General features: G+C 29.8%; 2 protein-coding genes, 1 long non-coding RNA gene and 1 pseudogene across 3 annotated transcripts; 2 read left to right on the top strand and 2 right to left on the bottom strand.

Moving 5' to 3' along the window:
- The first annotated feature begins 1256 nt into the window (after positions 1-1256).
- On the top strand, positions 1257-5741 carry LOC126555201 (uncharacterized). Its single transcript, XM_050210160.1, has 4 exons — positions 1257-1395; positions 4995-5154; positions 5277-5516; positions 5609-5741. The coding sequence occupies exons 1-4, from the start codon at positions 1257-1259 to the stop codon at positions 5730-5732; spliced, it is 663 nt and encodes a 220-aa protein (XP_050066117.1). The 3' UTR covers positions 5733-5741.
- An 18-nt stretch (positions 5742-5759) lies between these two features.
- LOC126555200 (uncharacterized) lies at positions 5760-8414 on the top strand (annotated as a pseudogene).
- LOC126555202 (uncharacterized) lies at positions 7128-8380 on the bottom strand. Its single transcript, XR_007606771.1, has 3 exons — positions 8241-8380; positions 7781-8173; positions 7128-7704 (listed from the first exon to the last, which is right to left on the bottom strand). It is a non-coding gene; the product is annotated as an uncharacterized LOC126555202 (long non-coding RNA).
- Positions 8415-13369: 4955 nt separating the features above from the next.
- On the bottom strand, positions 13370-14146 carry LOC126555199 (uncharacterized). Its single transcript, XM_050210159.1, has one exon. The coding sequence runs from the start codon at positions 14144-14146 to the stop codon at positions 13370-13372; it is 777 nt and encodes a 258-aa protein (XP_050066116.1).
- Between the last annotated feature and the right edge of the window lie 777 nt (positions 14147-14923).

Here is a 14923-nt window from a genome sequence, read left to right as displayed (position 1 = left end):
TTTTAAAATTTTAACCTGTAAATCAAAGATACTGTAATCTTCAGATCTTCTACATAGACATTGTTCCCTTTAAAAAATAGGGTAATATTACTTAAATTCACGATTTTGAAGTTTAAAAGCTTAAAAAGCGCAAAATTATCATAACTTAAAAAATTTTGTTTTAAACGTAAGTAATTGTGATTTATGACTATTGTTTTATTAACATTTTTATTATATTCTTCAAACAATTTTTATTTTAAACGTAAATGATTATGACTATTGTTTTATTAACATTTGTATTATATTTTTCAAACAATTTTTGTTTTAAGTGTTAATATATTGCAAGACTGATATTCTTTTACAGCAATACGAGCGGTATTAATATTTTGTAGGAGTTTACCATTCCCCGAACAACCAAGTCCCTAGGTACACTTTTTAGAAGATTGACACAAATGATAAAAACAATAAAACAGTTAATATTGCAATAAGGACTCCAAAAATAGTTGCAACATTTATGAAAGCTAATTCAAAATCTAAGTATCATCAAATATTGGATCCCAGTACAGATAGAAATTTTTACATTATTTTAATATACATAACAGAAAATATTTTTTCATATGTAGATTACAGAGAAAAAATATACTGCTGTGACAAATATTGAATTTATTATTGTACACGAAAGATATAATTGTTAAAAAAACCATATCAGACTTGGGTATAACGACGACAAATAATATAATTCTATCATCAGCATTAGAGCCATTGTCACATGGTCATATTTTTTATTTTTTCAACAATAGATATAAAAATCTATTTTGGACAATTATTAAAATATGAGTGGTGTGAAACGGCACAGGGGTATTCCGCAAAACGTTGTCTACTGAATACTGACCGCTCATTAAAACTTTATATACAAATAACTAATCGATTACAAGTCTAAAATTGTAATGCATGGTTAATAATCTGCTCCAGAAGAAAAAAAAATTAGAAATGAATGTTATCGTTAAAAAATAATACTAATAAAAATAGAAGTTTTTTTTATTATTCAGATCTATATATTAAAATAAAACATAACTGCAAAATAATAAAAGATAGATTAGATTATAACAAATGTTTTTAACCAAGCTTTGCGATTGAGATCTAGTCATCAATCACTTCGCATTTATACGTCCTAAGGTTATAACCGAATTAATCGTATTAATTTTTATTCTTGTTTTCTCTCCATTTGCTACATATTATATTTAAAAATTTAAATATTACCTACTAATATTTATAAAATGGAATTCGTCACGACTGAAGGCCTCAGATCCAACAGTAAAATTGTGCATTGTAACAATGGGTACTTTTACAAAATTAAATGTACGAGAACCAATTCTCAATCGTTGCAATGTATACAAACAGGCTGTTCTGCAACCGGTATTTATGCTACATTTTATTATATTTAATACATTTTTTAGTGAATTAGATAGGTAATAAATTATCTAAGTTTATTTCGTGAGTTAGTAGGTTGTTGGATTTAGTCAATTCCTAAGAATTTTTAAAGGACAGTAGTGTGAAAGAAATCCGTTTCATTTTCTGGAAATGAAAAATTCATTATACCTATTTACTATTTAGTATTTTTATAATAATTGTAATAGAATATTTTTTAAGATTTTTTTCTAAAAAAAAAAAAAAATGCACCTATTATTTAAATTAAGCACTAAGTCTAAGGACTCAGTGCCGTGTTCAGGGGGACAATTTACCCCGGGTGCCTTAATTTTGTAAAAGCATGGGGGCACTTTTATTTGTGCTTAATATACTACCACCCGTGGGCCCCAAATGAAATTTAGACCCGGGTCGCTGAATTACTTGACACGGCTCTGCCTAAGGTATTATAGCATTTACACATTCTATACAATATAGGTACATAAATAATAATTGTTTTTTTAAGCTATGAACTGTATCAACTTTAGTTGAAACTATATCATGAATAAAAAAAAAAGCGGGCAAGTGAGTACCGCTCTGCTGTATATTAGGTGCCGTATGGATCATTATTATATATTATAGGAGTGTTAAATTTGAATCCAATGATAGTTATCATTGTATACGAAAAACGATTCTGAACGAAGATGATTTGTCAGCCTAGGATATAATTTCTAGTGGTTGGTGAAAAAGGTGGTTTTGTTTTAATGGCCTGAATACAACAAAATTTAAGTTCTTTTATAACAATTGTAAGCTAAACTTATGAAAAACCTTGTGTTAAATTTTCAACTCTTAGCTACTTATACAAAATTTTTATGAAATATACCTACAAAATAATTTGCAAATATTCATGCTTTTGACGAATTTTGTCAATATTTAAACTTCAAATGCTAATAAAAAAAAATTGTGCCTATGTATTCTTATAATTTTTAATCACTATAAGAATAACATATGAGGAACTTTGCATTAAATTTTCAAGTATTTTGATAGGGCCAAAAGATTTACCGACACATAAAAAAACAATTTTCAGAAAAATTGAAAATTTTAGTTATCTATAAATAGCTCAAAAAAAGTCAAAATATTTTGAAAATTAATACACGTAAAGAAACGTGAATCTTAATAACTGGTAAAATTTCAAGTATCTACGACTTATACTTCTTGAATAATAACAAATATTTAAAATCGTTTGAGGATAAATCGTTATCGTTACGCGATTTCGTTAAAATTTAAAATTCAAACGCACTTAAAATTTTTCCTATAATGATGCTTCGAGTTTTCTCTATAGATACTTGAAGGTAAACTTATGGAAAACTTAGTGTTGTATTTTTAATCCTTAGTTATAACACAAAAAATTTATGATTTTTCAACTTCAAATATTTCGCAAATATTCATAATTTTGACGAATTTTCGTCAAAATTTGAACTTCAAATGCTAATAAAAAAAAATTGTGCCTATGTATTCTTATAATTTTTTAATCACTATAAGAATAACATATGAGAAACTTTGTATTAAATTTTCAAGTATTTTGATAGGGCCAAAAAATTTTTATCGACCCTTCAAAAATATTTTTTCAGAAAAATTGAAAATTTCAGTTGTCTATAAACAGCTCAAAAAAAGTCAAAATATTTTGAAATTTAAATCACGTAAAGAAAACGCGAATCTTAATAACTGGTAAAATTTTCAAGTATCTACGACTTATACTTTTTGAATAATACAAATATCAAAAATCGTTTGAGGCTAAACTGTTATTTAACGCGGGTTTTTGTAAAAATTTAAATTTCAAACACTCATAAAAATTTTTTGTCTGAATCCGGTGGTAGAGTTTTTTTTACAGATATTTGAAGAAAAATGTATGGAGAACCTTGTACCAAATTTTCAAAACTTATTTATAAAAGAAACAAATTTTATGATTTTTCAACTTCAAAATTACTTGCAAATTTTCGCGTTTTCGACAGATTTCGTAAAAATTTGAACTAAAACGCTTTATAAAAAAAAATTGTGACTAACGATTTTTAATTTTTTTTAGCTACATTAAAAACAACTCATAAGAACCTTGTATTAAATTTTCAAAACTTTTTGGTCATCCAAAAATTTTTATCGACACTTTAAAAAAAATTTCTCAAAAAAATAGAAAATTTCAGTGGTCTATAAATAACTCAAAAAAAGTCAAAATTTTTTGAAAATTTAACTATATACGGATACCACTGACATTAACATTTGGTGAAAATTTCAAGTATTTTCAGTGATTAGTTTTTGAATTACAACCATAAAAAAAAATCGATTTGGGTCGAAAACTGGTTTTGCGTAAAAATTGCCGTTTTTCCGTCATTTTTTTTTTGTTTTTCTCGATTTTTTTGAAAACTGTTGGAAAATGTTAACTTTTACCTTTATAATGCACCAAGGATATTCACTTTTACATCGGAAACCACCCCCTTGTTTGAAATTGGAGCATTATTTCGACTAGTTATGCTGTACACAGACAAAAAAAAAAAAAAAAAAAAAAAAAAAAAAAAAAAAAAAAAACACATCATTGTAAAATCAATACATTCATCACTTCGTTCAGAATCTAAAAAATTATAACTAATAAAATAATAACAGTTTTCTTAAAATCCTTGTTTTTTTTGTATAAATCATGGTATTGGTAAAACAAGCTATATGATATGAATATTTTATGTTGTACACTAAACTGATAATTTTAATATTTTGGTAATCGGAAAAAAAAGTTAAAAAAAAAATATTACCTATTCTTATATCTTCAATTGTCTTCGATAATCTTATTTAGGACGCGTTTTTTTTACTCGTTTCCTATCCGTTGACAATTTCATACAATTAATATTTTAAATATTGACGTTAATATTTATATAATGGAATTCGTCACGACTGAAGACTTCAGGTCAAATAGTAAAATTTTCGACGTTAACAATGGATATTTTTACAAAGTTAAATGTACTGGGACCAATTCCACATCGTTAATATGTTTTTAAACAGACTGTCCTGCAATTAGTATTTATGCTTAATTAATTATTTTAGTGAACTAGGACGAAATCAAGTTCACAACTTGAGTTAGGAGGTTGGAGTATTTACATAGGTGCAAATAGGGGGAGCTGGGTTATAGCCCCCCCCCCTCAAAAAAAAAACTAGTAAGTAAAGACCTAATCTACAGACCCCAAATTTCAAACGCAATTTATAACTATGAGTATTTAGCACATTATTTTGTTATTTTAAAAGGACTGTAGTGTAATAGATAGGTATCTGTTTCAGTGTTTCACTCTCTGAAGTTGAAAAATATACTAGGAATATTAAATATTTAGTACTACTTATATTATAATTGTAATGTAATATTTTTTTAAATATTTTAATTTACATTAAAATAGTTGGTTTTAATAAATACAATTTGAAAAAATGAAAGAGTCTACAGGCACTTAATATAAATAGTAAATATACTCACCAATTTTAATTGTTGAAATAGGTTTCTTATGTAATAAATATGATAATTTTTGTGGAAAAGTTTTGCACATTAAATTACAAATTGTTGTAATACCAATTTCTTAAAGGTCTCATTGTGGAAAATTTATTATATGAAAAACGCACTCACACTACACATGGTCCTGACATGGACTATTTAGCCTTAGTAACTTTAAAGCATAATATTTTAAGAAGATGCGTGGAAGAATGCACTCCACTTCGAGTAATTTATGAAGAAGAAACATCAAGGTAGGTAGTAATTTTGACCTTTCGTTTAACAAATATGAAGTGGCAGAAGCAGTACTTTTTACTTATAAAAAAATGCTGCACATATTTATTGTTTTTTTTTATCGTACACATCAACTGTTTAGAACACAAGGGTTAGAGCATCGCATGGAGTATAATTCTCTTTTGAGAACGATGGAAAGAACTAGGGCTGCAGCGCAACCAAAAATACCTGGTGATCTGATGGAATATGCAGGTCATCTGGTAGATGCTCGCTACGTTCATCTATTCAGAACTGCAAATGGACGATCAATGTTCAGAGGATTTGTCAATGGTCCTCCTGACGTTGGATCAGCAGTCGTTTTTATATCTCCATCCCTGGAAAAGTAATTAATTTTAACTGTCAAGAACATAATGTTAGAATATAAATCTACCCCTAGGTATATTCAACATGTATCTTAATTTGAACAATTTTTAGCTTATTGACTTCTGCTCAAGAAATCCATATAGATGCCACGTTTAAAAGCAGACCCCTTGTTCCACAAACAGAACAACTGTTGATAATTATGGCTACATACATGGACCAGGTAAACTTTGTTTAAACGTTAATACCTGCAATATATAGCTTTATTTTAATACATTAAACTAATTTTTATAAATTAAATACCGAATTATTTTACTTATTTTTACAGGCATTTCCAGTTGCATACGCACTAATGACCCGCAAAACTGAAGCAGCATACACAAGTGTATTGGATCATATTAAAAGTTGTGTTCCAGGTATTATTGCAAATAACATTGTCACTGACTATGAAGTAGGGTTAAGCAACGCATTGGCCAACGTTTTTCCCGGGGTCAGATTGCAAAAATGCTGGTTCCATATGGCCCAAGTAAGATTTCCTAAAAAAATGTAACAATTTTAATTCTGTAAAACAAAATTAAGATATTTTGATTTGTGGAATTGTACAGTTTAATGATTAAACATTAAATGATATTAAAATTAAAACAAGTTTCTTAACACTAACTTTTATATAAATAGGCACTAGAAAAGAATGCAAAAGACTTTGGCATACGGAGACATATATACAGTACTGACAATGCACTGCATACTATGCTTCGTATGTCCAAGGCTTTAGCACTTTTGCCAGCTGACCGAATAATTGAAGGGTTTGAAGTTGTTGTCAGTGAGGCCAGGCGTTCTCCAAATATTGAAATTGCTGAAAGATACATTTCATATTTCAAAATCAGTGGATGGAACGTGAGTTATTCTAAAAGAATTAATTTTACTTATCACTTAATTTTTAAAATTTGTTTAATGATTAAAACTGTTAAAATAAAAAGTAAGTGCATATGAGATCATGACATTAGTAACATTTTAGATTTGCATATAGAATTTCAAAATAATAAATGTAATATATATATAGTAGATATATATAGAAATAATATATTGATATATATAAATATAATAATAGTAATAAATTCAAATTTACTTTTTATAGTAAATCTGATAAAATTAGTCTTAATATCTATTGAGTCACAATTTATTCTTTTAATGTATGTATTGAGATTACTAATACTGGGTCGCATACTTGCATGAACAATCACTAAACATTTAACAGTCAATAGTAAGCTAATGGTCCCTTAAACACGATTTAGTGGCCCAGGATTGGTCCATTAAATTGTATTGAACTATTAAACTAATACATTTTTCATGCAACTCAGCATAAGTATTTAATTTTTAAAGTTAAATCATAGTAATAAGTAATAACAACAAATAAACACAATATTTATAATCCCATCTTACGTACCTAGTCTTTATCTGAAATAATATTAATCAACGTTAGGTGTTGGACCGGAAAACTTTGTGTTTATGGTATGCCCAGAAGAACGAACAATGACCAGGAGATTTTTCATCGCCATTTAAATACCATCATGCAGAGTCCACGGCCTGGTATTTGGCATTTTACCAGTAAGTTAAATTTAAAATCACTAAAATAATAAAATCAACATATTTACATTAATAAAAGTTATAATTTAATATTTTATATACATAATCATTATTTTGATTATTCCAAAAAAATATTTTCAAAATAAAAAATGTATATTGTTATTAAATAAGTTATTTTTAAAAAGTCTTAGTACATTTTATAACTTTAAACTTATAATATAACTTATCTAGTAGATAAAATTAATAAAAACCACCCCATGTTTTTAAAATATTATGATTTATGATAAATAATGTACTTTATTCATCCGTAATTTTTGAGTATTTTTCCAAACCAATCGGAAGTCATATACATACTCTTCTACTGTAATTTCTAACTAATGCAATAAATTAAAATGCTTCAATGAATAATATCAATAGAAACATTAATCAAATTGAGCAAGAGTATGGCACAAGGTATGAGAGGATGCAACAAAGACCAGCTCTAAGAGCCCGACGTCGAACTTACGTTCAACTTGATAGAAAAATCAGCGCAGCCTGTGAACGGTTGGCCCAGAATAGGATTTCTGTTAAAGAATTCCTATTGTACACTGGGCATTTGGCTTATGATGCAGGTATGAAATATACATCTAAAAGAAATAAAAAAATAATTAGTTACTTTAAAGTGAATATAAATAAAACAAAACAGAATTTTGGGTAACATACAATGTTTACATTAAAAAATTGTATTTCTTAGAACGAAGACGTGGAGTTGGCCGCATTGATGTACACAATGAAATTGTTCCACCCCAAATTATTGAAATTATTGGTGAATAAAAAAATAACTAAAATATTCAGTTCAATGTTCGCAATGACAATATGCAATTACCTAATTATTATTTTGTATAAATAACATTTCAGAACCAATTCTTACAGAAAATGTGGAAAACAACGTTGTTGGAGGTTTGATTTTTATCAAATTAAAAATATTTATCCTCAAAATAATACCATTTAAGTACTTAGAATTATTTGTTAAATTGTTAACTATAGGCATAGGAAGACTAGGTGTTCAAATGCAAAACCGGTTTGAGCAACAACAACGAAACGCCGAACAGTTTCCTGGTTAGCGTAGAATTAAAATATATTTTATAATATCAATCATAAAAATGAAAATTACAAAATATACTTATGTTTGTGTGTCCATTTTTAGTTCAAGATTTTGCAGATTTTGAGATTGACGAAGACAGGGATCCAGTGTTCAATGCCATTAGTGAAATGGAATTACAGAGGATGGCAAGAGAACTGGAGGATATCCCTATTATACCAATCAATAATACCATTGCATTACCAAGGCAAATAAACTGTTGCGATATTTGCCTTAGCAACCAAAAAACCCATGCATGCTTGCCTTGTGGACACAAGTGTTTGTGTTCAGACTGTGCGGTTGAAATATCAGATCGATGTCCAATCTGCAACACACTGATCACAAACATTATTCGTATTTTTGATTAAATAGGTTTTAATTTTAAATTATCTAACATGCCTCATGCTAGGTATTTTGATTTATTATGATTAATCACAATCTAATATGTACCTACTCCCAATATTTTATATTAATTATGTATATATTTCATATTTTCATTAACAGTTAGTAAGTACCTACCTATTTGGCTATTGAATATTTATTATAAATTATATATTACATGGCAAACTGAGGAAAATATATATCTCTATCTCAAACTCTTCCAACTGAATATTTCCAGCTCAGCCCCACTAGGGACTCAATAGACTCAATAATAATAGTTTGATATACCTACTGAATTTTACTTTAAAACTTTAATACTGAAGTATATTTAAACATAATGTGTATAATATAATATGTATCAATATACCTCAATGTACCTTGGTAAAATATATTTTTTGTTAAAGATAAAATATTAGAATCTTACAATACTTATATTATATTTTAAAGTAGATGTATGATAGTAGCACTATTTCAATATTTCAATTTTGAAAAATTCTGGTATTTAAATACAGATTACATTATTACAATGATAAATATATTTTTAAACATACCATAATAAGAGTACTAAAAATACCATATTATATTATAATATTATACATAAACATTGTAGTTGTATATTATTTATATACATAATACATTTAGCTAAGAACTAAATGATAGGACACATAATATGAAATTTATAAATTAATATTTTAGTAACAGTTTTTTACCAACACAAATTTAATTTTTTTTTATTCATTTAAGTTAGCCACTTTGAATAACACAAAATAGGTAAACAAAATATTTTTGGTAATCTAATTCAAAAATGTAGAAATCAAGATTGTACTATAAATTTAGTGATTATGAAGGGAATTTTGAAATTATAGAGGATAATTTTGTTTAAATTATAATTAGTACTAATGAAGTAATGAACACAAAACAGAAAATAGAATGAGTAAGTACTTTAGACATCTTAGTTGGAATATACTTTCTAATTTTCAACATTAATAAAGTTAATATTTTGATATTTTTGGGTGTATAGAATTTAGACATGTACAATTCATTATGTATTAATATATATTTTTTTTTTTTTTGCAACAAAATCGGTAATTTAATTTTGTTTTTAATACTATGATATTCAATAGCACTCATATTATTATTATAATTATCCATATACTTGTGATAGTAATAATAATTGTACTACCCAGTTCATCAAGTCAGTTGAGTACCTACGACTCGAAAAAACTATTTTTCAAACAATATACATTTTATAAAACCAAACGTTATAGTTAGTTAGTTTATAGTTAAAAAAACTTTGAAATATGTGCAAAACACGTACCTATAGATTTTCAAACAAATTATATTTAATCAAAAATAATTCTAATAACTATATTAAAAAAATCAGTTTTTAATAATTAGGGAAAAAAATAATTATTTAACAAAAAAAAACCTGACTTTGGTAAAATACATATAATAAACTAAACAGAAAAATTAATTCATGATTATTCTAAGTATTAATAAATTAACATTAAATTTTGTTGTAGTCGGGTGCTTTCATAAGTTTGATTCAAATTTAGCACTCCTATAATATATAATAGTGATCTGCACGGCACCTAATGTACAGCAGAGCGATACCCACTTACCCGCTTTTTTTTAAATGGATTTTTTGACTGATTAGGGATGACGATCGTAATTCGTAGTATTCGAAGTACGGACTAAGTTTATTCACTTTATAATTTATATTTGTTTAATAATATGTTAAAATATGTTTTAAAAGTGTTTCCAACCATCTAAAATATTTATATAGTTTAAGTAGCCACGCAATTTTACCGTACTCCTTGAATCCAATCTGTAAGACTGTAACCGATTAATTTATGATTTTTTGGTTACTTAAGTACCGATAAATGTATCCATTGAGAGGTACATATACGAAAGGTGTGCCCAAGTTTAATTATATAAAAAATATTAAAATCTTAAATATCTTAACATTTGCTCTGAATTAGCACAAAAAAGTAGGTACCTATATTAATTTAGGTATAGTTTACAATCTGTACAATAAGTAAAAAAGATAACCTTACAACCCACTGTGCAATTAATCGTTGCTTCGATGTTGTAGCAATATTTTATTGAAACCTGTAACATTGCAATGCGAGTCGCATTGGAGTTGCAAAAACATTCCTACAATTGCTAATAGTCACCGGTAGTGAAATCAATTTAATAAAAATAAATTAATTAACAGCCGAAACATTAGTAAACGAAAAAGAAAAAATAAATTTAAAAGGCATTAACGATAAAATAGTAACTACCATAGGCAAAATTACAATAATATTAATATTAAATAATAATAAAATAAAAACAGAATTTCATGTGGTCGATAAGGAATTTTCCAATACCGCGAGATGGAATTCTAGGTCACCACTTCCTGTTATAGAATACGCTATAATAGATGTTGCGAATAATATATTAACGATAAACGATGACACTCCACACGAATTAAATAAGATAAAATGTGTATACATTAAACCGCGAACGGAAACAATAATATCTATACCAGTAGCTGATCCGATAATGGAAAATAAAAATATTTTAATACAGAAACAAGAATTAATACAGGACGTATATTGCGCTAATATAATAAACACGGTAAAAATGGAAATACGGTAATAAGTATTGTTGCATGCCAGTATCAGATTTGAATCCAGATGGTTATTTTGAACGAAAGTTAAACTCAATAACGAAATATGTCTTTATTGCATATAAATTAAATACATGTAACAAACAAAATAAGTGGCTGAGTGACGTGAAAGTGCTCAGTTGTTGATAGCTTTGGTACATCTGTCGTTGCTGGTCTTCGGGCTCCCTTATATATTGTGGTGCGTCTCTTGTTTACGTCGTGGGTCGCCTTCTGGGCAAAACCAGGTGTCCTTGTTGTTGTTGTTGCAAATTCGAACACGAATTTGAAAATGTGCAATAACATCTCAAATGTATCATTAGTGTACTATAATTATTGGTGCGCTTACTATTCCGACACAATGTGGTCATAGTAGCAACCGCATTGCCCTCGACACGAGGCATGGTTATGCTAACTTAGCCTTGATATCTTGTAGATATCTTACAGATATCTCATAGACCATAACAGTATATTTCCCTGACTCGGGGGAATTAAGGAATAACAAATCGATAAGTCCCGCCGTCACCGGGTATGTACGTGTATCGCTTCTATGAGTATCACGTTATCGAAAATTGTATTCTTTTCCGAATTCGAAGAAGCTTTTACGATATTTCTTGTTTTACCAATATAACACTTGGACCGTTTCGGTCCAAAGGACCGAAACGTGCATTCAAATCTACATACGCTGTAGGCGAAGTCTGTTGGAGCGGGGAACGATTCACAATAGAATCCGCATCTGGCAATGGCGACGCCGCCCTCTAGGGTAACGATGCGGGTGGAGGCGATGTGGCCTGGAAAGGTTTCCTTTTGTTATTCGAACGTATCTCGTTCAGAGGCTCGATAATGGAGCCAAATGTGTTATTTATTAACGCATCCGTTTCAAACCTGCCCGTTTTTAACGCGTTATATTTTTGTTTTATATTCGCCCTCGCTTGAATTATATCCGTCAATATCGTAGGCGATGATGCTGTCGAGTTGTTCTCTTTATCCATAATCCCGAGTCAATGTAGCAAATTTAAGCTCGCCGTCTTTTTATATAATGACGTACTTGACGAAGCCGTGCCTATAACGACCGTCATCACGCGCGTTTTCACTACTGATAACGACGAATTCAAATCGCCCGCCCCGCCAGCACGCCATGCAAAAATCTTTAAACTCTGAGTACTTGATATCGCCAGAGCAATGCTCGTCGTAGACGTGTTTTAAATTTCGTCTTGTTTGAAAAGCACTATAAAATTAGCGTTGTCGCGGATCAATTGTTTCGGGACGCGTAAATACGATTGTGCAAAGTAACACACATCTATAAGATGATGTCTTGAGTGGGTAAAATATGAGCGAACAATGTTATGATTATTAGTTATGACGTCGTCAAAAAGAAAAACCGAGTTAGGTAGAGCTTTTCCGGCTGAATAACAGTTTCGTTCTCGCTGAATTTATATAATTTAATGCCTGGAACACCGCTCAAAATTTTATCGAGCATTACATATTTAGCTTGATCTAGCGTTTTTGAATAAATATACACATTTTCAAATTTTAATCCCGTTCTCGTGAACGAAAGCGTGAAAATAAGATTTATTTTACCACATCCGGACGGGCCTACGATCAGCGCGCGTATTGTGTTCGGAAACAGCGGTCCATGTCTCGGGGCGCGCGGTGACGCTCCGTTATTACATAACGATAGTGGATCGATATTGTCGACTCTGAGCTTTATCACTTGGTCGACAAACCGCATTGTATAAATACGCGTGACGTTCGAGCGACGTGCTCATATAATGTTATCGCGTTCGAAGTACAAGTCCAATAGCGGTGCAGGTCTACTGAACACCGTAATAAATAGTCTACCGTTTGAATTACATCTGCCCGGTTATCAGTACTGCGGGCCGGGGACTAATTTAAAAAAAAAGACTCACTCTAGGGTTGCCGGGAATAAACGGTTTGGATTCGGCGTGCAGGGAACACGATATAGCTTACGATAAAAGTAATTCTTTGACCGATCGCAGTGCGGCCGACAGTGTATTGGAAGAACGTGCTTGGAGCAGAGCGGGAGCAAAAGACGCCGATTTTAAAGAAAAAGCCGCCGCGTGGTTTGTAACTACGGGTATGAAGGCTAAACGAAAAATCGGTAGTGGCTGTGGGTTCTCTAGTACCTATAGTCGGGGCGTGTAAAAAAGCGTTTAGATATTTTTGCCATGGTTTGTTCGATATACGGAAGCATTAAATTTTCCAATCGTCCTTGAGTCATTGTCGTCCGTAACTTAGTTTTAATATGTGTTAGCTTCGAAAAAGCTCTTTCACACGAAGCACTTGTGACTGGTATGACGGAGAAACCTTTTAATACTTTTCTATGCTGAAAAAAAATGGTCTCAACACCATTTTCTCGTAACCATTTAAACCAAAATGCACAGTCTTTATTAGTAAGAATATCATCTTTGTTTCGTGCTTTCAAAAGATGTATTTCACTTACAAATTCATCTTTTGATAAATCAAAATGATTTGTCAATAAATTAATGTCATCTTTGTTCAATTCAAATTTCAACATTTTCCCCACTCCAGTAATGATTGAAGTGCTTTCTTGGTTGAAACGTTCGTCAATTCCTTGTACTAACGAATCAATCAATGGATACATTGTAGTAACTCGGATTTCCTCTTTTTTGGTCTCAAATACAAACTGATTTTTCCAATTTTCATCTCTACGTGCAGGCAGTTTTCTGGGTCTAACTGATGGTATGTTTACACCATGTTCTTCACAAATGTGCTGACATTGATCATAAATATCATCATAAAACAAACTATCGGAACGCATATTTTCTATTTCCAAACGAAGACACTTAATCTCCTCCAAAGCTGTCAAAATACTTAATCCGGGATCTTGAAGTACTCTACTAACTTTTACAATCAACTGTAGAATAGGATGCATCAGTTCGAGACAGATAATAAAATTAAATTTAAACATTGGGAAATAATACCCTTTCCTTTAGCTTTTATTTCTGGTTGCTTAGTAGAATAATTTATTTCATTAACTGTTTGAATTATTACCGAGAGTTGTCTCGAATTGCTGTTACAGCCTCTGCTCTACACGCCCATCTAGTTATCGAAAGGGATTTTAAGGTCTTTAATTTTACACCAACACTTTTTTGATTTTTTTAAAAACCGCGTGTCTAGATGGACTGCCTTCAATAAAATTGTATATTATTTGAACTGTTCCAAAAAATCAAAAATCAACTACTTTATTCTCTTTACGGTTTGCAATGAGCCATGAATCTACATAGTATTTTAAGCTTAATAAAAACATATAAGTTAATATTGTTCGATGCGTTTGGTTGAACTCTAATTATGAACTTCAGAAATTGACTATGCTGCGGCGTCGAAACAAACGGAAGAAACAGATAGCCAATCGAGTTTTAACTTATGGACTATTGTATTTAAAACATTAAAAATAGATTGTGCATCAGTAGTTTCTAGACGCTCCAGAGAGATGAATGCTTCGATAGGTTTATTTTCTACATCATCAAAATATCTTATTACGATTGCCATTTGCTCAATATGACCACAGTCACTGGTCTCATCAGCCATAACTGCAATCTGTTGACCATTTAACCTCTTGCATATTTCTTGAAACATCACATTATGAACTGACGCTATTAATTCATTTTGAATTTTACCGCTTAAATATTGTGCGTTCTTAGGCCCATGT

The sequence above is a fragment of the Aphis gossypii genome, unplaced genomic scaffold (genome assembly GCF_020184175.1).
Source record: "Aphis gossypii isolate Hap1 unplaced genomic scaffold, ASM2018417v2 Contig00745, whole genome shotgun sequence".
NCBI classification, from domain to species: domain Eukaryota; kingdom Metazoa; phylum Arthropoda; class Insecta; order Hemiptera; family Aphididae; genus Aphis; species Aphis gossypii.
This window is presented reverse-complemented; position numbering and strand designations above follow the sequence as displayed.